At 43.4% G+C, this 23,959-nt stretch overlaps 1 protein-coding gene across 8 annotated transcripts in view; it reads right to left on the minus strand.

The window, feature by feature from the left end:
- LOC138567561 (uncharacterized) overlaps positions 1–23,959 on the minus strand; it is a 2,466,350-nt gene that overhangs the window by 2,253,446 nt on the left and 188,945 nt on the right. For all 8 annotated transcript variants that reach the window (XM_069645900.1, XM_069645903.1, XM_069645902.1 and 5 more), the window contains exon 2: positions 16,731–23,406. In XM_069645900.1, the coding sequence (XP_069502001.1) occupies positions 16,731–23,399 (6,669 nt within the window). In that variant the 5' untranslated portion in view covers positions 23,400–23,406. The remainder of the gene's footprint in view (positions 1–16,730; positions 23,407–23,959) is intronic.

The raw sequence follows: 23,959 nt of genomic DNA on the forward strand, positions 1-23,959 counted from the left end.
AAGATGATTTTCATTTGGCTTGCAAGGGGCCGTGCTTTTTGATTCAATTTTCTTTCCAAAGGCTAACTGAGTTGATAACCTAGATAGAATCTCTCTGCTGGCTGCGGCACCACCACGTCCCCCAATTTCCATTTGAATGTCTTTAGCTTCTTTTCTGCATGGAGGACCAATATACTTGTTTTTGCTGCGTTAGGTGCAAGATTGATCTCATGAGCATAGTTCTCCAAGACATACAACTTTGCTTGCAGGCCCGCTGGGGTAGAATCCATAATTAGATCGTCAGCGAAGGCCAGCCACTGGATTCTTAAACCACCCATTCTTACAGGGTACATACCCATCGCACTCCAGATGGTCTCCACGTCACACAGGTATTAATTAAAAAGAGCAGCCGCTAGGTTGCATCCTTATTTTAAACCTAGCAGTGTTTTAATCGGCTCAGTCATGGCTCCCTCTTTATTAATTCTCACCCTGTATGCTGTGGATGAGTATAATCTCATAATCCAGTATATTGACACTTGCGATATAAACCGGAGCCACCCCCTTTTTTTTTGTATTTGCCAGCATGTGCGACATCAGAGTTGCATTCAACGTTGTGCCCATATTTCTTCTGAACCAATCTGCACTTTGGATAAGATGTAGTCTGTGATATATAGTTCTCAAGTTCGTGCAACACTAAGGACGCAAATATTTTTGCACTAGTATCGATTAATGATATTGGCTGATAATTCCTAGGGTCGCTACGGTTGCCTTTTTTAAACATGGGGACGATTATTGATGTTCCCCATTGTTCGGGGGTGTTCCCTATCATTCGTATTAAATCAAATTTGATCTTCGAAATGCGAGCCCATGTGCCAGTATCCGCCTTATATACGCACAGGGGAATCCCATCCGGACCAGGCGCTTTGGAGTGGGAAAGCTTTTTTATAGCCCAAGTGATATCAGATTCAGAGCAAGCGAAGGATTCCCACTACAAATTGGTGATAGGACACTGTTCCAATATTTCAAAGTGCGGCGGTAAAGCACATTTTTCAGATATTAATTTATCTGAAGTTTGTGCAGATATAGTATTGTCAATATTTGTTAACTTACAATCTGATGTCCTCCTTATTATGGTCCATACTGATTTAGTATCATGTTTGCAAATCTTTCCTATGAGCTCGCAATTGAGATTCTCTTTAGTAATACGCAGAAATGCCAATTAATTTTTGTATCTCTGAAGGATACTTTTTTTAAGTTATCATACTGCCCAAGATCGCTAGTGTATTTTTTAATAAGATGATCTTTATTTTTATTGCTTTTTAACAAATGGATTTCAAGATCAAAATGCAGGGCTGGAGCCCTTGATTTGAGGATCCATTTTTCACAAATAGTTTTTATTCCATTAGCAACAATCTCATTGATCATGTTTTCATCTTCGTATATAGAGGCCATTTTTACGAATTTACATAAATCATTTCTTACTAACTCTGTTATTTTTTAAGCATAAAAATGGATTCCATCTTACCGAAGTGAAAGGTCGATCAGTTGCAATCAATGGGAGTAATGTGTTAACTTTATGACATTTAAAAGAGATGTCCAAATGGAGCTGTATAGTGGCGTGGTCCCCAATGATTATTGGATGGATTAGAACAGGGTCCAGTACATGAATCAAAGTGATCGCCACTGCGAAAAAAATCCATCATTGATCTTGAATCCCCACGGCTCCATGTAAGTTTAGGTGAGATTTCTGCACATGCTACAAAAGAGATTCCCAACTTTCAAAATATGCAATCCACGTTTTACCTCTATTCCAAGCTGTTCTCTTATTTCCTACTAAATAACAGCTCAATTCACTAGGCCCTGGTAGGCACATTGCATTAAAATCAATTAAGATTTTACACATAGGCATTGAGATTAAGATATTCTCTAAACATTGATCTAAGTCATCAAACATGGCCTCCGAAAGCACTTTCAATGGGTGCCAATATATTGTGATGGCTATAATCGTTTCTTCCATGTTATTACCCATCTTCAGTTAAACTGCAAGGACATTGGATGATCTATGTACAATTTTAGATTTACATTTCACATGATTGCTGATAGCCATTACTAGTCCACCCATTGGACGACCTTCTGAGCCCTTACTTGCAGGACAACAGTAAGTATTAAACCTTCAAGCGTTCCCATCTGTCCACTCATAGTTTCTTGTAAAAGAATGATATTGCATTTCAAGTTGCAGGAGTTAGCTGCACACCACATGTGTAGCATCAGATGCCCACAAGAGTGCCATGAAATGACATTCAAGCCCAACTTGCTCTCATGCGAGGCTGAGGGTTTTACAGATTTCATATTGGAAATTGAACGCAGTAGCGGTTCCACCCAAGCCAATTCCTGGATACCCGCTGCAAAAGCTAGTAAGTCAGTTATACATTATTGATCTTCACCTCGACCATTTAAGGCAAGTTCAATCTTTTTTAAAGGTTTATAAAGAAACTCATGTGCTTCTGTTTCATATTTGAATGTATGGAGGAAAAAGCCCATCTCCTTTAGGTCAGCTCTAAAGCTCCAGATATGTTTTAAAACATTTGCGTTGGTTACGTAGCATATCATTCGGTAATTGTTTTCTTGGGCTAAGGCAATCCTATCAAAGTCGTTACTCTTAAGCATTCGCAATGTAGGAATGTGAGCGATTAGGTCCATAAAATATCTCCGATTAATTCTTTGACCACGTAGGACCTTTTGATTACCCTCAAGACCAATATATCAAACTCCTTTGAGGTATTTTGTGGGCCCACTTGAGTGTTTGGACCCAGAGGTACCTTTTGGTTTGAAGCTTTAATAGAAATAAGAGGAGCCCTATTGCTCATAGATGGACCCCCCACAAGGCCTTCGGGATGAGCTGACATTTCCACCCGTGGCACAGCGGCAAATAGTTCTGCAGATTTCGCTACCCCATTTGATTTTATAAAAGGGTAACTACTGCTGTTTGTTATTGAGATACCATTTTCTTCCAATGTACACCATTTCCCACCATGGACATTCACTTCATTTCTAAGTGGTTGTATGAGGGATGAAACACCTCCGATCTCAGTATTATGGGGTAGCTCAATGTTTACATGATCAGTTTCTGAAGTCGTCAAAGAGCTGGAATTCACAATTAGGCCTAAGGGAACTCTTAACGGATCTCGCACATATGGACTCTGAAACATTACTGGTGCCATTGAGGGGCATGATCTGAGCTCATCAATAGTACAAAGATCTATTGAGGAGCTCCTCATGTCTAAGGTGGACATGCGTCCCTCTACTACAGGTATGTGTCTACATTTACCCGATCCGCTAATTATAACAAACATTTTGAATGGGTAGATGTTTTAGAGATTGCATTTTCTGAGGACGATTGCAAATTTCAGCATAAGAAACACCATTATTGGAGTTTACCTTTGCCTGATTGCATACTTGGTTGGCCTTTATCTTTGTTTCGGTATCCAACAAGCGGGCATTTGATATATCTCCCACTAAAGCCACCTTTTTGGATGTCAGGTTCTCAATAATAATCGGTGAGCGCTTAATATGCTTCTCACCCACCCTGGGAAAGTAATTCAACATACTATTTCGAGGTTTATCATTCACATTTTTTTTATTCACTTTATTTTCAATTACAGATAAACAAAGTAAATACAGAACAATGACTAGGTCAATAGTGACATTCCCATAGAACATCATGGGAGAGATATCAATTAAGGAAAAAGGAACCACAAACTATAAAACAATCAACGACCACACATACAGGACAACAAACGACAACATAAAACAAAACACAAACACCCACAACCCACAACCCACAACATAGATAGTAAACTAGGCCAATCCGAAAATTCTCAAATGAAGCACATTTCACCCATAAAGATCAGGGAAATTCCCCCATTGTTCATCATAGCATCCTTCCTTCTGCAACTTATAAAACAGTCTTCTTATAATGAGAAAGAACTTACACATCAAAAATCCAATTTTCAACTATTGGCTTCTTCCTCGTTTTCCACACCTTCAAAATCTGCTTTGTAGCTATCAACAAAACTTTAGTTATCCAACACGATGTTACCCAATTAATTCTATAAGTGCTACTCGTTAATTGTAAAACAATGGCCAATGGATTCCTAGGAAATGCAATATTCCAAACCTGGTCCAAGTTTAATCATTCACATTCGTGTGTGGGAGGAGGTATCCAGTCAAAACCTCTTTGGATTTCACATTTCCCATATCATCAGGGTGAATAGTTGCCTAAAGTATAACAGATTGTTTGCATTTCTTCCCCTTGTTAGCGCAAAGGGGGGCAGATTCCAAAACTAATGCAGGACGACTGGGTAGGAGAAGCGCACAGCTTTCTTCCGATAGTTGCTCCACATCAATTATATCTTCATCATGTAAAGGCGATGGAAAAGCAATCTGCCCCTAATCCCCGTCATTGGTCCTTGGAACCGCAGGCGCATCCTCTCCTTCCTGTGGTGACGGCTCCTTTCACAAGGACTTTGCCTCTCTCTTACGTTTCTCAGCTCGTTTAACGGCTTTGAGGTGTTTTTTAGCCTACGGGGTAGAAAGCCTTTTTTTCCTTTTAATTCATATTTTGGATAATCCTCGCTGTTGGTCTCTTCTATTATTTTTACCAACGCAGAAGGACTGTCTGGCATTGCCTCCTCCGTATTTAGCATAGGATCTGCAGGAGCAATTAGTGCTGGGCTCAGACTGATTTTTATTTCCCTGATGTCATTTTTTATGGCATCAATGTATTTTTGCAAACTTTCATATTGGAAGGTATTGGGAGTTGTGATATTGTCCGCCAACTCACCTTCTGGTACCAGCGTTGGTGTATTTCGTCAATTTTTTGTCTGAAAGTTTTTTTTCGCTAGTTGACCCATATGAGTGCTTCATACAGTTGTGGTGGCAAATTGCTACAGTTGTAGCTTCTTTTGCCATCACAAAACCTTCCAGCCGGTTAAGTTTTAGGAGTACATCGTTGGACATTGCTTTTAGTTCCCTTAACTCTAAATGCGTAAAATCATGTTCTTAATTAGAATTCTAGATTTACTAGATAATCACTGGGAAGGAATAAGGACTAGGTGGATTAGAGTTTTGGTTAGAATCGTCTCCCCTATTTTCTTGCTGCATGTCCAGATGTTGGTTCTTTATGGGTGTAAAGTTACTCACTCTCTTCAGGAGGTACTTGCGAGATATCCCACTTCATATCCAGAGTCTTATTTGTCGGATATATGGGTTTAGGATCCATATTATATAAAAACGTATTATGCAAAGCGGCGCCTCTGAACGGTGTGAAAGATGGGGGTTCGTTGTGGACATTACGATGAACTAAAGGTGTTAGTACACTAATAGAGTCGCTAATGCGCTTATTTAGTTCCATAATTGCCACCAAATCAACTTCTGATAAAGAAGTGCCTGATTGGAATTGATTATCTCAGTCTCAGATCGTTTTTCTATATTCTCAGGGGAGCCTATAGGCACGGATTTGCAGAATTCTTTGTGTAACTTAGGTGATATATTGTGGTCAGCAAAGGGGACTCCTGCACAAATCTCCATTTGGGTCGGAAGCATTGTCCCTCGCCATAGGGTATTCTGCATTTCCAGGGCAAATTAGAGCATCAACATTAATTATATTAGAAGTCGTCATTTCAGTGAGATGCCCACTGCGTAACCCTGATGCCATACCTTCTCGAAAAACACCTTTCTACACCAAGAGCGTTGATGATTTCCGACCTTAGCTTCCTTACTATACAGATTTTAACCAAAGCTCAAATGTAAAACACGAGATAATACAAAAGGGGAAAATAAAAAAAAAGAATGAAAAAAAAATCAGAATAGAACTTAGCACACCGCTCACCCTTCACCCCAACATCCCAAACACTTTCGATTTCACTTGCGATATGCGCGCGATGCGCGTTAACCGCTTATTTGAAGGTAGTTCTGAGTACAAGGTGGGCGTGTCTGAGCGGGGAGGGGGGCGTGTGAGTGACGTTGATGCACACCAATACAATTGATGTTGGAACTTCAGGCAGAACCCAAGTTACGCGGCAGAAAGACTTCTTCTTGCCGACTCGCGAAGCAGATGGGCCAGGCAAAGTGAGGAAATGAAAAACAGGCAGCCCTCGAGCCCAAACACTTTCAATGTCACTTTCGATGTCTGAAGGTCTTAGCGGATTTGAGAACTTTCAGGGGGGGCTATTGACCATGTGGACTCGCACGGTTTTGTTCTTCACCTAGAGAAATGTGAAGCATGCTCCAGAATGTCACAGGGAGAAATAGCAGATACAATATACTCAGTGCTATGAGACGCTGAACAAGGGGCGGGGTACAATGACAAAGTGCTATAATGAAAAGTTTGTGATGTGTTGTAAGTGAACTAAAATGTTAACAAAACTCAAAGTTAACTCAAAGAAAAGTCAAAGGGTAAGCTAGGATTCCCAGCTTGTCGCTGGGGAATATTCACAACATGTGAATCTATGAAAGTTCCAATACCGGAGAAGAGTAAGTCACAGTCAGGACTTCATGCCCATGTAAACCTTTAGATGATAGGGAGGACAGAAACAGGCATATTAACTTACTCCTTGATTGCCACAATTTATCACTGAGTGAGCACACTGTGCTTAGTTTCCCAAGCCTAAACCTGGTTGCGATGCTCAACGTATTAAATGGTTCACGGATGGCTTCAATAACTCTGAAAGATTGTTCAAAGGTTTTTACTCTTAAAATGGTAAAAATTACAGTTTTTATTCTGATCAGTGTTCTCTTAAGGGCTTCCCTTATTAAAACTCCACTGTGCACCCTCCACCCTAGCCGAGCAGTCCAATAACACCAGGTTTTCCACAGCTAGCAATCAGCAACACCTACTATCTAAAGCTAGTTATATGTGTGGACCTAAAGGAAAATAAAAAAAGCCTACTTCGAGATTTCCTAGGGGTGCCCTGACCCAACACTCCCCAGGTTTCTCAACAGGAAAGAATGTTTCCAAGGTGCAAATGTTAGATACTCTGGTATATACTCTCCCACAGTCGCTCCCCTTCTCTCCTCTGCTTGGTAATCATCCACTCTACCTCACTCCCCTTCTCCAATCCTGTCCCATTCTACTCCACTTTACCCGACACTCATTCTCCAGCCCAGTCCCACTCCACTCTACCTTGCCTCTTCTCCCATCCCAATCTGCTCCACCTCTCCCTTCTCCCTTCTCCACTCCACTCCACTCCACTCCACTCCACTCCCTCCCCTTTACCTGCCCCACTCCACACCACGCCCCCCTCACCCCATCCCATCCCATTAGTCTCCAGTGAAGTATAGTGTCTGGTGTGCCGGAGATTCTCTGCTGCTGCTACGGACCCTGCTGAGTCTTTTTTCATGGTTTACTTTTGGACACTCCTCCTCCTGCTCACACTTGCCTTCAAAATCGCCATGAAGAGCGAAGTGTAGCGGAGTGAAGTAGAGTGTCTGGTGTCCTGTGGGCCAGTACTGTGTGGATTTATGGAGGAAGATCCTTCATTGCGAGGCGGCGGAACCGGGAATGATGGAGAACCTGCCTATCCGCCTCCAGCGGGAAGAACAAAGCTGACGCAGCCACTATCTGGTATGGAGAAAAGTCTAAAGCCTTATAAAAGGCAGACGGATAAGGCGTAAAGTAATTCCACAACTTTGTGTACTTAGAGGAGTTGTCCCTTTGCAACGGCTCTTCAAGCCGTGGTTGGAATTAGCGAGGAGACTGTACAAACACTGCGGGTCGACAGACTATACCCGTACCGTGTATCCATTTAATATTGAGCTGGAAATTGCTGCCAGCACAGCTCTGTATATTGACAATTTCAATGTGACTGAACCCCTTACAACGCTGGATGCTGGGGGCATTACTGAGCACTTAGAACCGATTGGCTGCAGTGGAACCGATGTGCCTGTAGGCAACCCGATGGGTATTGTTGGAGGTGGGGGGTGATCCAGGTCGAGAAGGGTGATGCCCCAGAGAAATGAGAGGGGGGAGGGAGGAGCCTCCCTGACAAAGGCCTAGAGTTGCACAGATGGCCACGAATAATGGCAGCTCCCAGCCTATGACACCAGTAAATAAGGTACTGGATACAATGATCTTCGGTGTCTCCACAAAAAAAGCTGCCCATCATACAAGATGAAAGATGCAAAATGAATGCCTCTTGTGATTTAAACTTGGTGGGGAAACCTGCATGCTCACAGGAAGGCCAAATTGAAAAGAGAATAAAAACTGCTCGCAGGACAGAGCAAACTAGAGTAGAGCTGGACTGCAGCCAGTTGTGTATATGGGGCTGCAAGAAAAAACACAGTAGGAAAGACAAGCCTTCAGGGAAGAGGAGGAGGTATGAACCCCAGAACTGATACAATCTGTTGGTCACAACAGGAAAACAATATTTGGAAACCACCAAGGATGACTCCGGCATGTGAAATGGGAAGCAGGCGGTTCTTTAAAGAAACTGGCCGATAGGGTCTGAAATTGAATTGTTACCAGCATCAGAAAAATCTGCAGCATGGTCACTGAATATAGGGGGAGAAATCCCAGAGCAGCTGCTGCTGGAAAACTTCCTGTTGGTTGAGAAGGAGGGCAACTTGCACAAAAGGTCAAAAAGGAAAAATTGTGAAAATACAAGCCCTACAGAAAATTACTAACTATGTACTACAAAGAGCGCTAGAAGTACCCAAATAACAGGAAAAAAAGATGTAACTGAAGAGCAGGGCCCACAAGTACCAATGTTAAATGACTGTGCTACAATGACAATGCAAACTGATGAGGAGGGCGTCTCCAGAGAAACTATTGAGCCTTGCCAGGAAAAGGCAAGGAACCAGGATTTCATATTGGTCTCGAACCTGGCTGCTACTCTGGCCCCATTTATGAAATTATATGAGAACATGGGAGAGACATTAAAAGATCATACCACTATGTTAGCCATGCTTCATTCAAAGATGGTCTTTGTGGAAGGCTTCATCACAGGTGTACAGGATAACCTGGATAACAGCTCAGCTAGAGTCTCAAACCTACTCCATAATATCCTAGAGCCCACCATTAAGGATAAAATTAGTAGGAGAACCTCTCAATTGTCAGAAGCTATGTCCTCAATACCAATAGGTGTCGACCCAACCATTGAGGAGCCAGGGGTCGTCCCTCCCATGGTTGTTGAGGCAGTGGCAGAGAGTCAGGAGGGAACTCATGAGTGTAACGAAGAACCCCAACAACATACAGACATAACACAGGAGTCTGAGCAATGCCATCTTGACACAGTATCGACGAAAAAGTGGCAAATCACAGAATTCTATTAATGTGTTACCATCCTAATGGGACAGGTGGGAAAGAAACAGTGCAAAAGAAATAAAAAAAAACAAGTTAACTATCCTAGACAAAAATCTAATGGCAGTCAGGCCTTCATTAGAAATCTAACAATCCCACATAATTCTCCCACTGAAAGTAGACTTACGAAGAAATCTAACATTAAGGAGAAGACCAAGAAAACCCAAAAGAGGATGGTGATCAGTGAACAGGAACTAGTGTAAGAGGAGGAGACAAGTTCGATTGACCCAATTGACCTATCAACATACACTATATCAGAAGCGGACCTGTCTGAAGTCGATAATAGACAACTCTACAATGAATCAACTAGTGATTCAGACACAATAGGAAGTGATCAAACCTGAACTGAAGAGGAAGGTTCTGGACTCAGGCAAAAATTTGAGGGGCCAGTCCTTCCACAGTCAGTGATAAATACAGATGAAATTCCGTTGACAGGAAATTCAGAGAACGATGCCTCTAGGAGGCCTCCCCGAGTGCAACAGCAAGAAGACCGAAAGCTGCAAGTACGACCCAGACAATGTAAAACATAGAAAATACATGAGGATATGGAGGACAAATTGGACATTAATGAGTTACCTAGTATGAGACCATGGCAGACAACAAGGCAGAATGCCAGGTGTTCGAAATTCAATGCGAGGGTGCCGTGGACACAGAGCTAGCAGTATACCAAGTTTCGAGAGCCTCCTAGAAACGGCGGCGGTGACAGAGCAAAGCAACTGGGTAAGCTGGTCAGCCCACTGGTTGGTCCAGGGACACTTCCGAGGTAGCTTACTTGCAGGGTTTGATGAAGTTGCCGAGAATAGTTGCTCCCACTATTCCAATGGGTTGAAGCGTCTTTGCAGACCTAGGACGACTAGATGCAGAGGGGCCCCAAGGGACGACAGCGGGCTCAGGGTGCCAAACCTTCCAGCGGGTCACCAGAGGTTCCTCGACTCTGCTTCGTATTGCAGGATACTTGGCTCCTATCCTTTGTTCGGTATGAACTCAGGAGATCGACATGGTAGTGGTGTTTTCAGCCTCCTCTTATCCAAAGTTCCCTTCGCGCAAAAACAGAGAGGACCCAATGGGAGATCTGCTCACAAACGCACACACTCCATATGTGGACGAATCACGGACCACAGTGGTCCCAGGCATTCAGGGCATTCCAGACTCTCTGGCACTCAGGATGTGTATTGGGACCAGATATCCCAGCCCACATCCTTGAGGCGCACACACACAAGGCATGCAGAAGCCCGCAAAAGCATTGGGATTCATGGGAAAGTGCATGACCAAATAAGGACTGACCCGGGTCGACTCGACCTGGGGAAGCTGAAGGGGCAAAATGGCCAAAGGACAGGACAAAGAACCTTGTGGCATGGCCATTTTGGAGCCAGGCCACCTATTCGTGCCAAACACGGTTAATGCGGTTAACATGGCAGGAAAGGGTTAAAAATAATGTGAAACGATAGCTGCCACCAGTCCTGTCCATGACACATCTGCACAGTTCATAAAAAGTCCAGCGAGAGTTTCTAGGGCCTTTGGAAATTACTAGAGACCCAAGTGGTAAGGTACATTGCACACTTGTTACATGTTGCACAAAAGCTGCAACATGAGGAAAGGACTAAGGGAAACGAAGTCTCCCAGTCTTAAAGGCATGTCAGTTTCCCCATAAAAAGCAAGCGAAAGCCCAGAGGAGTGCAGATGAAGGGTGTGCTTCTCTGGCAAAGTCAGTCAATGGTGTCTGAACAGCAGCAAAAAGTTTGGGGGTTGACACATGGAGGGAAAATTACATACCATTATGAAATCTTTTCTAACAGTACATTTCCCATGCAAACCTTTCCGTCACTGACTTTTCCGTGACGGAAAAATCATGCAGATCCCTGGAGGAGGATATCCAAGAAAGGCATCGACCAACAAATCATAGACTTCCCCCGACTGCATGGCAATCAAGCAGACATTAAAGGGGAAGAAGTTGGGAGACAAGACTCTAGAATGCTCTAATAGAGGGCAGAGCATCCTTGAGGCACCCGATAACTGGCCGTCTCATAAGGATCAGCTACTGCGGGACCTTGCGGCATGTTTACATTTTGAGGACTTCCTGTCATGTGTGGTGTCTGTTTACTGAAATCCCACTTGTCATCTCAGCGAAGATCACAGAAGCTCATACTTTCAGCAGCTACAGGAATGGAAAATTCTTCCCAAACTCCCACTGCCCAGCTTGGGTCTCACCAGGGATGTCAAACTAACCCCTTTGAGCCTCCTCATCAGGGTATAACTTCACAGGTGAAAATAACTGCCCCTGCCACTTGTCCTGAGATTTTAGTCCTAGTGGAGGTTACTTTACCTCCCACTAAGCCCGCCTCCTTATTGGTCCCCACACAACATAACCACGACAGAAAAAAAAAAAAAAATCAACAATGGCAAAAATCATGGACTATGACCTAAGGAGCTTTGTCCTGGAATCTAGAAACTTTATCATCACAAACGTGGAGAAAGCGAGACAGTTTGAATCCCTGGGAGCTCTCAGGAATAAAATCCTAGCTTGGCTCCACTCAAAAGTGGGGCCCAGCTGCGTCAGAACTCAGGATCTGAGGGTTCTCCACAGAATTCAGATCGATAACTGGTGCAGCTCCAATAACACTGATTGTATTGTGGTGGAATGTGGCTCTAGCAGCTTACCCCTATGAACTACAGACTGATGCATTTGATGTGCTATGTCTGCAGGAAACATAGTTAAGAGAGAATCTATCCTTAGACAGTTACACTGTTTTCCTAAACCTGGCAATCGAGGGTATAAAAGGAAGACCAATGTCGGGCCTCCTGGTAGCTATTAAAAATGATCTTCACTTGACACTTTTACAAACCTACGATCCAACCCCGTATATACAGATGGGGTCTTTAGAAATACCTAAAGAAGGGAGAAACAATCAACGGGGTGTTAGTTATCAATGTATACTGGAATTCTGTAATTCAGGTCAATGAGGATCTGCCGGATCAGATTCTAGAACTGGTTGACGAACAAAGGATCAAATGGAAAGATCCCTGGTTTATTATACTGGGTGATTTGAATTGCATCTGCCTAGACAAAACTAGTCAAGGGATTGAGGATGATTTGTCAGCATTGTCCAAAGCGGAGAGAAGAGGTTTATATTGGAGAAACAGTATGCTTTCTAGAAATATAATCATCTTGAATGGTAATATCCAGGGTGATAATCCTGGAAACATCACGTGCAAGGGGGCCAAAAGTGGTCAAAGGTTGGACTATATATGTGTGTTTTGTAACATGACTATGGATGTGCAATCTATGGAAGTGGAACAAGTGGTAACAAGTGACCATAACTTGTTAAAACTCACCTGTGCTCCCTTAAACAAGAAGAATGGGGAGAGATACGGGACAAGAGTCGATTTAATCCCAGGTAGAAAGACTGCGGATTCGATCTGACAAAATCTACAGCCTTAATGAGAAACTGAAAAAGCTAATAGCAGAGCTGAAAGACCAAAATGGTATCCAGGTTATTGACTATGTCCCCTTGTTTTCGAGTACGATATCAAAAATACCAGAGGAAGCACAAAAACAACTATGTCCTATCGTCATGTTTACGACAAAGAAATTGTCAAAAAAAAGAAAATCCTCTAAAGCCACATTTGCCTGCTAAAACGATTTCCTACCAGGCAAGCAGGCATACTAATTCATAAATTAAAACAGCAATATCAAAATTGGTCCCGACTTCATAAAAAAAAAAAAAAAAAGAGTATGCTACATCGGGACGCTGAAGAAATGCTGCGTAGTATCAGGACTAGTAACACGGCAGAAATATGTCCCACTATAAACGAGATGGGCTCCCCACAAGATGCCCTTATTATAAACCCAATACCAGCTATGGCCTGGTCTAATTATTATGCCAAATTCCTAGATAAAGAGGGGGTGGCATTTCCAAGGCAGATGGGCATGATAACAGCAGGGAAATACTTGGATATCGATCCATCATCTATTGAGAAAGTTATCACCAAATCTAGTAACTCAAGGGCCCCCGGTCCCGACGGGATGACCAACAAGATGATGAAGCAAGATCCGAAGCAGGTGGCCATGTTCCTCCATTATCTTTTTCAATAGATCATAAATTCACAAAGGATTCCAATGTCTTGGAAATGAGCAGTAAATCATCCCAATCTTTAAAAAGGGTGAATGACGGATCAGGAAAACTTCATCCAATAGCCTTGTTAGATGTAGCCGGCAAAGTGTTTGCTTCAATAACTTTAAAAGCTCTGTGAAAGTGGAGTGTCAACTGGTCATAGATACATATCAGAGACGGGGTTCATTGAGGGGATTGGGACCCCCCCAAAACATCTTTATAATTAACATCTTAAAGGCAAGGACAGAGCAGAAGATTTTTATGGCGTTTCGAGACTGATCACAAGCCTTTAACACCATCAAAGACCTAAATTATGGGGAAAATTGGCAGATTGGAAATGTCCAAATGCAATCTTGGAAACCAGCAAGGACTTCGATTCAGAAACATCCATAAAGGTAAGGCTAGATAAATCAGGCCTACTTACAAGCCCAATATCAACTAATATAGGCTTAAAACAAGGGTGCCCATTAGCTCGGAAATTTTCAACCTCTATCTCCGATCTTGAAAATGCCTTTTTTGCGATTAGATGCTTCCCGCTGAATATTGTAGGAGTTTCGATTGGCAGATTGCTATATGCAGATGACATTGTGTTGGTGGATCAAACCCCAATAGGTTTACAACGGCAACTAGACGCACCCCAACTTCATGTAGAGGCAAATAACCTCAAAATAAATCAGAGGAAATCACAGATTATGATATTTGGAGTGGCAAAAGGAGGTCATAACAAGAAAACAAATGCTTGGCATCTAAAAGGAGAAAACATTTTGAAGGTCGACTTATTTGTGAGTTTGTTTGAATACCAGCAGATACGACGCACCCAGAGTAGAAGTTTTGAGACGAAAGGCTAAAAATCTGGCAGCCCAAGGGAGCTTACTACTCCAGAGATACTGCGGTTTTTCACTGGTTCCTTTACTTACCTTTTATCGGATGAAGGTTGTGCCTATTCTTACTTATGGCACAGACATCTTTTTCATTTCCAGAAGAGACCAGGTCCATTTTGGAAGGAATCTTTTGGAAAACGGTTTTTCGGCTGCCAAAGAGTTTACCAATCCAGGTAATTAGGACGGAACTGGGTTTAACATTCATGAAAACGATAGCAATTTGGAAATCCTTGTCATGTTACCGCAAATGCATTGAAGAAAACCCAAGAGGAGGTTTCTCTGTATTGAATAAGGCATCGGTAAGTGATAGTGAAAGAACTTTAATAGAATGGCACATCATATGCCAAGCAATTGTCAAAGACCTGGGTGAATCGGACTGCTCTTTGGTGAGGGATTCAAGTAGTATTAAGAGGAAGTTGTACATCAAAGATTGGATTACGACTCAAGATGAAAGACAGGTGTATGAGCAATATGGGAATCATCATCAAGAAAACTGTGAAAGATACTTGCAACTATTCCCGAATTGGTTTTTCATAGCACAATTTATGCGCTTCCATTTGAACTTATTTCCAACTAGAGAAGTACTGAAAATGAGAAAAGGAAACGGAATGGACGGGTCTTGTAGACTGTCGCACAAATGATGTGAAGGAATCATTAAAACATCTAGTTCTCCTCTGCCCGGCTCTGGAAAATGAGAGTGTTAATTTACTGGGAGAAGCGACCAAGAAATATGTTGCCAGGTCGGTGGACGATTGGTGGAGGGTATTGGTTGAAGGTGATAAAACTCACATCACTACTGCTTGATTATTTTCAGAGAAATAGATAAGTGATTTGGCTCTGATGACAGGAGTAAATGGAATCTAGACAAAGTAATGCTCAGCAGGCGGACAATTAATTGAATGTGCATAAAATAAATGTTATTGGGATATTGGGGCTAGAGGTTTTCTATGTTGTAAACCACTTGTAGCCGACTAAAAAAAAAATAGTCTCCAGTCTCCCATTTACCCGTCTCACTATACTCCACTCTAACTTTCTCCCCTTCTCCTATCATGTACCACTCAAATCCACCTCTCCCCTGTCCCACTATTCCCTTCTCCCGCTCTCCCCTTTACCTGTCACACTATACTCCCTTTTACCTCTCCTTATCCTGTCCCACTCTAATCCACTTTACCTCACTCCCCTTCTCCAGTATGGTCACACTGCACTCTACCTCTCCTGTCCCAATTGGACAGGAGAGGTAGTGTGCAGTGGGACAATAGCTCTTTTTCTCCTCCTGTCCCTCTACTCCACTCTACCCATCTCCGCTTCTCCCGTCTCATTCATGTCCACTGTCTTCCCTTCTCCTGTTCTGTCCCAATCTACTCCACTCTACTTTACCTCTTCCCCTTCTCCCGTTTTACTGTACTCCATCTCTCCCGTCTCCCACTCTACCTCTCTCCCAGAGAATTACAGCCAGAATAGGGTTTGGAAGGCATTGAGCAATACACAGTGGTACCATTTTCAACAAACCTGGCACTTGTAGTAGGGGCAGGGACTGTGGCCCTCCCAACTCAGTCACCCCACCTCTGGGGCAGGTATAGCTCTGGTGAATTCCCCCGATAGACCGCCTACCCTTGGTCAAGAAGGGTCCCTGGTCTTCCCTGTAAGTCCATTCTAGCCACCAAACAGTTAACGAGAGACAAATGCCTTATGCCACGCTTTTCCAAGCTAAGCTGCATAATCAACATAATGGCTGTTACGCCCCTTGCCCCCCCCCCCAACCAGGTCTCCACCAGATGCCATTTTATACATTGAATCAAATATGGATACACAGCCCTTGGCCTGAACGCCAACCTTCTGCCTCTTCACCCAGCTCCCCTGGACCTGCCAAGGCTGGTGGACTGATATGTACCTCATAAATCTCTGTTTTCAATTTGTGCATTATAGTATAAACTTCTATTGAGTCACAATATCCTTGGCCTTAATCTGGTCCGGGTCAGGAAACTGGCTCCATATATTGACAGGATTACAACTGGACAGGCTAGACACAGATTTTAATATGGAATACATTAACACTCAGAATACTGCACCATGCAAATGATCTCCAAGATAGAAGAAACAAAATGTGCTTAATTAGAATAAAAGCTTTTGAGTATGGAGAGCAACATATAACTAGCAACCATATCCATGTCTGACCAAAGACACAGAATTGTTTCTCAGCATCCCATAAGTCATAATTATTCATGCATCAATTTGCTATCAGTCCACACTAAATCACCAGCAATAACAACTCCCACCTGTGACAAACAGTTGTTGGTCATCCATAAGAGGGCACCCCAGCTAAGGTGATTATATTGTAAGAACAAAAATAAACGTAACAAGCAGCAATCTAGATACTAATGGCATAGGGGTAGTTCTTACCTGGTCATGGATATATTCTTTCAGACTCACTGGATTGAGTTTATCAGATTGGAGGGAGCCATCCACAAATTGCAAAGATTCAGCATCAAGCTTTGCACTCTGTAGAACGTGCTGTTGCCTACAGTCAGTAGGGATGGACTGGATCTCGGGTTTTTTGCTGTTCTGCAGTATGCGACCCATAGTCATAACTTCAGGTTTACCATGCACAGTCTGTAGACTACTTTCCATAAGCATGGACTGAGGTTCACCCTCCCTGGGTTGCTGTTTACATTCCATATGCATAGAATTGGGTCCCCCATCTGGGGGTTGCCGCGCAACGTCAACATACATGGTTTGAGGTTTGTCATGTATGGTCTGTCCTTTACATTCCATTGATATGGTTTGCAATTTATCATCCATAGGCATAGGTCTAATTCCAATAGCCATGGATTCAGGTCCATTATCTATATTCAGCGGTTTACTTTCAACAAGTACCATTTGAAGTTCACCATCCATAGTCTGTCGTCTGCCCTCTACTTCCATGGCTTGTGGTTTATCAGCCATAGTCTGTTGCCTAGTGTTAAATATGAATTCAGGATCTTCATCAATGTGCTGCTGCTTACTTGTAATGGAAATGGCTTGAGAGTGATGGATCATAGACCTTATTGTGCAGTCTACTGGAGGGGATTGCAGCACAAAGTCCATGGATTGTTGTTCACAACCTGAAGTTATAGATTGAGGATCTTGGGCCACAGACTGTGGTTTCCTGTTGACAGAGATGCAGCAAGGTTCACTGTCCATAGCCTGCAATCTACTTTCATCAGTGAACAGTGCAGGCAGTGGTTTCAGAGGTTCAGAGTCCACGGGTTTCAGTCTACTTTCCTTACACAAAGATTGAGATTCACTTTTGATAGCCATGGATCGAGGCTGTTTGTCAATGGGACATGAACTACTTCCCACAGGCATGGATAGAGTTTCATAGTCCTCATCCTGTCGTTCACATTCATCGGGCATGGATGGGTCATTGTGCATGGGCTGCAGTCTTCCTTCTACTGGCGATGATTGAGGTTTACTGTCTTTAAATGTCAGTCTTCTACTGACTACCATGAACGAATGCTCGCCCTGCAAAGAATGCGGTGTAACTTCGTTAGCCATGGGCTGAGGTCCATGGGTTATTGGATGAAGGCTGCTTTTGATAGGCATGGAGTGAAATCTAGGATTCACTGACTCGCTACTTTCAACAGAGATTGATTGTTGTTCAGAGTCAATAGGGAGTTGCCCAATTTCCATAGGCCATGTTTGATCACACAAATCCATGGGTTTCAGTCTGCTTTCAATAGGCATTAACTGAGGTTCAGTGTCTATGGATTGAAGTCTTCTTTCTAAAGGCACGGATTGAGGTTTTTGGTCTGTGTGAATCTCTTTGCTTTTGACAAGCATTGGGTGGGGTTCACTGTCCATTAAGGGCTGTTGCCCCTTGAGCTGTGGACTTCTTTCCAGAAGCACTGATTTAGGATCAAAGTCTATGGAGGGCTGCCTACTTTCCATGGATATGGACTCAGGGGCATGGGCCATGTGCATTTGTCTACTTTCAAAAGATGTGGTTTGAGGTGGTTGGTCCAAAAGCTGACTATTTTCTGGAAGCATGGCTTTAGGTTCAGGGTCTATAGACCGCTGCCTGTTTTCAATTGATATGGATTCAAGGGCAGGGTTCTTCTGTGCTCTGCTTTCAATAGTTGCGGGTTGGGGTGGCTGGTCCATGAACTGTTGGCTACTTTCCATAAGCATGGGTTGAGGTTCAGGGTCTATAGACTGCTGGCCATTGTCAATTGATGTGGATTCAGGGGTAGGGTTAATAGGCTGTTCTCCGCTTTCAATAGTTGTGGGTTGGGGTGGCTGGTCCATGAACTGTTGGCTACATTCCATAAGCATGGGTTGAGGTTCAGGGTCTATAGACTGCTGGCCATTGTCAATTGATGTGGATTCAGGGGTAGGGTTAATAGGCTGTGCTCCGCTTTCAATAGTTGTGGGTTGGGGTGGCTGGTCCATGAACTGTTGGCTACATTCCATAAGCATGGGTTGAGGTTCAGGGTCTATAGACTGCTGGCCATTATCAATTGATGTGGATTCAGGGGTAGGGTTCATGGGCTGTGCTCCGCTTTCAATCGTTGTGGGTTGGGGTGGCTGGTCCATGAACTGTTGGCTACATTCCATAAGCATAGGTTGAGGTTCAGGGTCTATAGACTGCTCCCCATTTTCAATTGATGTGGGTTCAGTGGCAGGGTGCACAGCCAGTGCTCTGCTTTCAATAGTTGTGGGTTGGGGTGGCTGGTCCATGAACTGTTGGCTACATTCCATAAGCATGGGTAGAGGTTCAGGGTCTATAGACTGCTCCCCATTTTCAATTGATGTGGGTTCAGTGGCAGGGTGCACAGCCAGTGCTCTGCTTTCAATAGTTGCAGTTTGGGGTGGCTGGTCCATGAACTGTTGACTACTTTCCATAAGCATGGGTTGAGGTTCAGGGTCTATAGACTGCTCCCCATTTTCAATTGATGTGGGTTCAGTGGCAGGGTGCACAGCCAGTGCTCTGCTTTCAATAGTTGTGGGTTGGGGTGGCTGGTCCATGAACTTTTGGCTACTTTCCATAAGCATAGGTTGAGGTTCAGGGTCTATAGACTTCTGCCTATTTTCAGTGAATAAAGATTTAGAATCAGTGTTCATGGTCTGTTGCCTACCTTCAATATACATTTGTCGACACTGTTGGTCCATTAACTGATGACTACTTTCCATAAATACAGGGTGAGGTTCCAAGTATATGGACGGTGTGCTTCTTTCAAGTGATATGGATTCAGAGTCATGGTCGACCAGGTGGTGTGTCTTTTCGATAGGTTTGGATTGAGGCTGTTGGTCCATGAACTGGTGGCTACTTCCAAACAGCATGGATTGCAGTTCAGGTTTGATGAGCTTCTTACTTTCAATGGAAATGGATTCAGTGTCAGGGTAAATTGGCTGGGGACTGTTTTTAATAGACATGGGTTGAGGCTGTTTGTCCACTAACCGATTACCATTTTCGATCAGCATAGAGTGAGATTCAAAGTCTATGGACTGCTCGCTTCTTTCAATTGATACAGAGTCAGGATCATGGTCAATGGGCTGTTTATTTTCCACAAGTTTGAGTTGAGGTACATGGTCTTTAAACTGCGGTCCACTTTTAAGGGATGTGGACTCAGACTCCATGGGCAGCTGTCTACTTTCAATAGACACAGGTTGAGTATTTTGGTCAATAAACTGCTGACTTTGTCCCATATGCATGAACTGAGATTTAGGGTCTATAGAAAGCAGTCTACTTTCTATGGATATGAATTCTAATTCGGGATCAATTGGTTGTTGACTTCCTTCAACAGACATGAGTTGAGGATGTGGACTACTTTCCAAAAGTATGGTTTGAGGTTCAAGGTACATAGATTGCTGCTTACTTTCAATGGATACAAATCGAGGTTCAGGCTCCATCGGTGGTTGTCTACTTTCGATAGACATCGGTCGAGACTGCTGATCCATTAACTGAGGACTACTTTCCAGAAGTATAGGGTGAGGATCAAAATCTATGGACTGCTTGCTTTTTTCAATGGATATGGATTCAGGGTAATGGTCTATGGACTGCCGACTACTTCCCATGGGCATGGACTGAGATTCAGGGTCTAAAGAATGCTGCCTTTCTATAGATATGGAGTCTGGTTCAGAGTCCACAGGCTCTTGCTTGCTTCCATTAGACCCAAGCCGAAGCTGCTGGTCCATGAATTGTTGGCAAATTCCCTTCAAAGTAGCTTGAGGCTCAGGGTCATTTGGCTCTTGATTACTTTCAACTGATAAAGATTCAGATTCAGGGTCTGTTGGCTGATGACTGCTTTTGATAGGCATTGATTGACGTACAGAGCCAAAAGAATTAAGTTTACTTTCAATCGGTATAGATTGGGGTTCAGAGTTCACTGGCTGCAGTTTGCGCTTAATAGGTAATAACCGCGTTTCAATAAGATTTTGCCCATTTTCTTCAGTCACGGACAGGGGTTCATTGCCCATGGGCACCTGGATATTTTCAGTAGGTGAAGCTGGTGATTCATGATCCAACCGCAGCAAGCTACTTTCAATAGGGATGAATTGGGCCACCTGGTTCACAGGACAGAACTTGCCGCTCATATGTGGAGCTTGAGAATCATTACCCTCTGGATGCATGTGGTCAATCATAGACAAGGATTGTGACTCTTGGTTCATAACTTGGGAGTTAAGGTCTGTGGCCAGAGAGTGTGTGCCATCATAAATAGGCAGTGGTGTGCAGTCCATCAACAACTGTTGAGATTCAGAGTTTTCGCTATGGACTACAGAAAGGGCCAGAGATCCCCTCTTCATGGCCTGTGGTACACAGTCTGCAGAATGGGGTGGGGAATCATGAATAATGGGCTTTAGTTTACAGTCAAAAGATGGCGACTGAGGCTGGTGATTCACAGACTTTAGCCTGCCAGCTTCTGAAAAGGGCTCAGATTTGAAGTATGCATGCTCTTGTGTATAGGCAGCAGTAACAGGTTGAGATTCTGGCTGAGTTCTGCAGTCTGTTTCCACTAACTCTGATGCACGAGTCATGGACATTGATATACAGACAACAGGCATAGATGTAGAACCAAGATCCCTAGGCAGCAGTCTACAGTCTCCAGATAGAGATTGAGAATTGCTCTTCACCTGATGTGTGCAATCTACAGAAGAAGATTCTTGGGCCGATTCAGAATGGTGCTTTCTCTCTTGTGGCCTATAGGTCACAGACCAGGATTGGGAATCGGGGGTCACACATTGTGGTGTACAGTCTGGTGAAAAGGATGGGGAGTCCGGTTTCATATAGTTCACATAAAAGGTTTGGGAGCTATGATTTGTGCAAATAGATTGTGATTTGTTATCCAAAGATAGGCATTTGGGGTCCCTTGCCAAGGGCCTTGGATTCTGAATCGTGTGCTGTGAGTTAGAGTCCAAGGACCCGGTTTTCAGATCATGCTGTGGTCTAAAGTCTATAGACATAACCTGAGTGTCACAAGTCTCCTCGTGTGATCTACAGACCACAGGCAGGCACTGAGTTTTAGGATTCTCTGGTCCCAGTGCAATACCCATCGATGAAAATTGAGCTCCATGGGCCACCTGCTGTGTCTTGGACACTGTAGACATTGCTTGTGATCCTGGGTGTAATTGCTGCTGTGTAGAAACCATGGGAATACACCCAGATTCATGTTTGAAGTCGCTTGGTCCACAGTCTGTAGACCGGGATTGCATTTCATGGTCCACCAGCTCTTGTCTAGAGCCCATCGTTAGGGACTGGGATTCACTGTTCACCTGCTGTGGTCCAGAGCCTATAAGTGGGGATTGATTTTTGAGGTTCGTATGCAGTGGCCTGCAGGTTATAGATGTGAATTCTGTTGCACGTTTCATCTCTGGCTGTGGTCTACAGTCCACAGAAAGAGCTAGAAATGTATGGTTCACCTGCTGTGGTGTAGGATCCCTACATGGGAATTGAGGTCCATAGGCCACTTGGTGTGATTCAGAATCTGTAAATATGGATGGAGTGTCATGGTGTGCTTGTTGGAGCTTAGAGTCTTTAGACATGGACAGAGATTCATGTTTTACCTGCTCCAGCCAAGAGTCTATAGGTTTAGACTGAGACACTTTGTTCCCCTTCTGGGGTCCACACACTACAGATAGGCACAGAGAGGCTTGGTTTTCGGGCTGTAGTGCAGGATTCAAAAAAATAGATTTTGAATCATGGTTCATGGGTCGCGGTTTATCACCTTTGGGAAGAAGCAAAGATTCATGGTTCATGCTTTGTGGCCCAGATTCCATAGATTTAGTTTGAGACTCATGGTGCATAGTTTGTGGTCTACGGTTTATATTAAGATATGAAGATTCATGTTGTATGTGTTGTGGTGGAGATTCACACTGCACTTGGTGCAGCACATAATCCACCGATGGACTTTGATAATCATGGTCAAGAAGATGTGATTTATATGGGACATTTAGGGATGGATTATCTTGGGACACATATTTAGGTTTATGTTCCACAGATGAAAATTGAGCATCATGATCGACAGACTTCAGGTTAGATTTCAAAGATGGAGCTTGAGAGTCCCAAGAAGATGAAGACTGAGAATCATGCATCATGTGTTGAGAGCTACAATCCATAGGTAACGATTGTGACACTCGATTCACTGGGTGCAGTTCACCATCTGTAGAGTTTGTAGGCACATTTAGTGAATCATGCTGTAATCTAAAGTTTGTCAACAAGGGTTCACTTCCATCATTCCCATGCTGCAATCTAGAGACCAAAGGCAGGAGTTGTGCATCACAGTCCACAGTTTGTGATCTCGCATCCATAGGCAAGGATACAGACTCATGGTTCACCTGCTGCAGCCTACAGTCCTGAGGAAAGCGTATTTCAGGTTTCAGTTTTAACGTGCTTCCTTCAAAGTGTTCTGAACAGAGGTAATACTGATGATCAGCATCGGAAAGCACATCCTTGACACAGTCCTTCACATTGCTGACACCGTAGTGATGGGCCCATGCTTCTGCTCGCTCAACATCACTGGGGAATGGGTAGAAGGTGATGGAAGGGTTTGCGTCGCTGTTGTTTTTGCAGTCATTAGCAAGGCAGTGAGGCATTATGAACCTGCACAAAAACGAAAGGAGACTAATGTAAGACAACAAACAAGCCTAGAACACCAAGCTTCAAACCAACAAAAAGGGAATGCAAAGAAGACAAAACAACTTGTTATTAGCGGAAAGCTGCACAGGACTAGGAAGCCTAATTCCATGTTCCCCAGCCAAGGTATTTTAAGGATATTTGAAATGGGTGCTTTATAAAGAATGTTGGCATTTGATATTTTACACTTTAGGTTTATTTCTAAAGGTTATTTGGGGTGTTTTCATTAGATCATTTTAGCCTTCACAGGCTTTAAAGTTCAATTTTGTAAAATATTATTGAAGAGCATTTTTAGGTGCCAGCAACAAGGCTGTTGAACCTTCCGTTATGTTCTGTAGTCTTTTCCTCCTACAGATGTAGAAACCCTCTGAGACAGAATTCAATGGTAAAATCAAAGTTACTATTGAATCCGAAGGACAAAGGGATCCTATTTGTGAGGAGGCAGAGTACCAGCATGGGAGACTATGGAGAAGCTGCTATGTGCCCTGGAGATGCATATGGTAAGTGGCATAACAGGGGG

This window comes from Ambystoma mexicanum, chromosome 2p, assembly GCF_040938575.1.
Source record: "Ambystoma mexicanum isolate Mex_15411 chromosome 2p, UKY_AmexF1_1, whole genome shotgun sequence".
Taxonomy (NCBI): Eukaryota; Metazoa; Chordata; class Amphibia; order Caudata; family Ambystomatidae; genus Ambystoma; species Ambystoma mexicanum.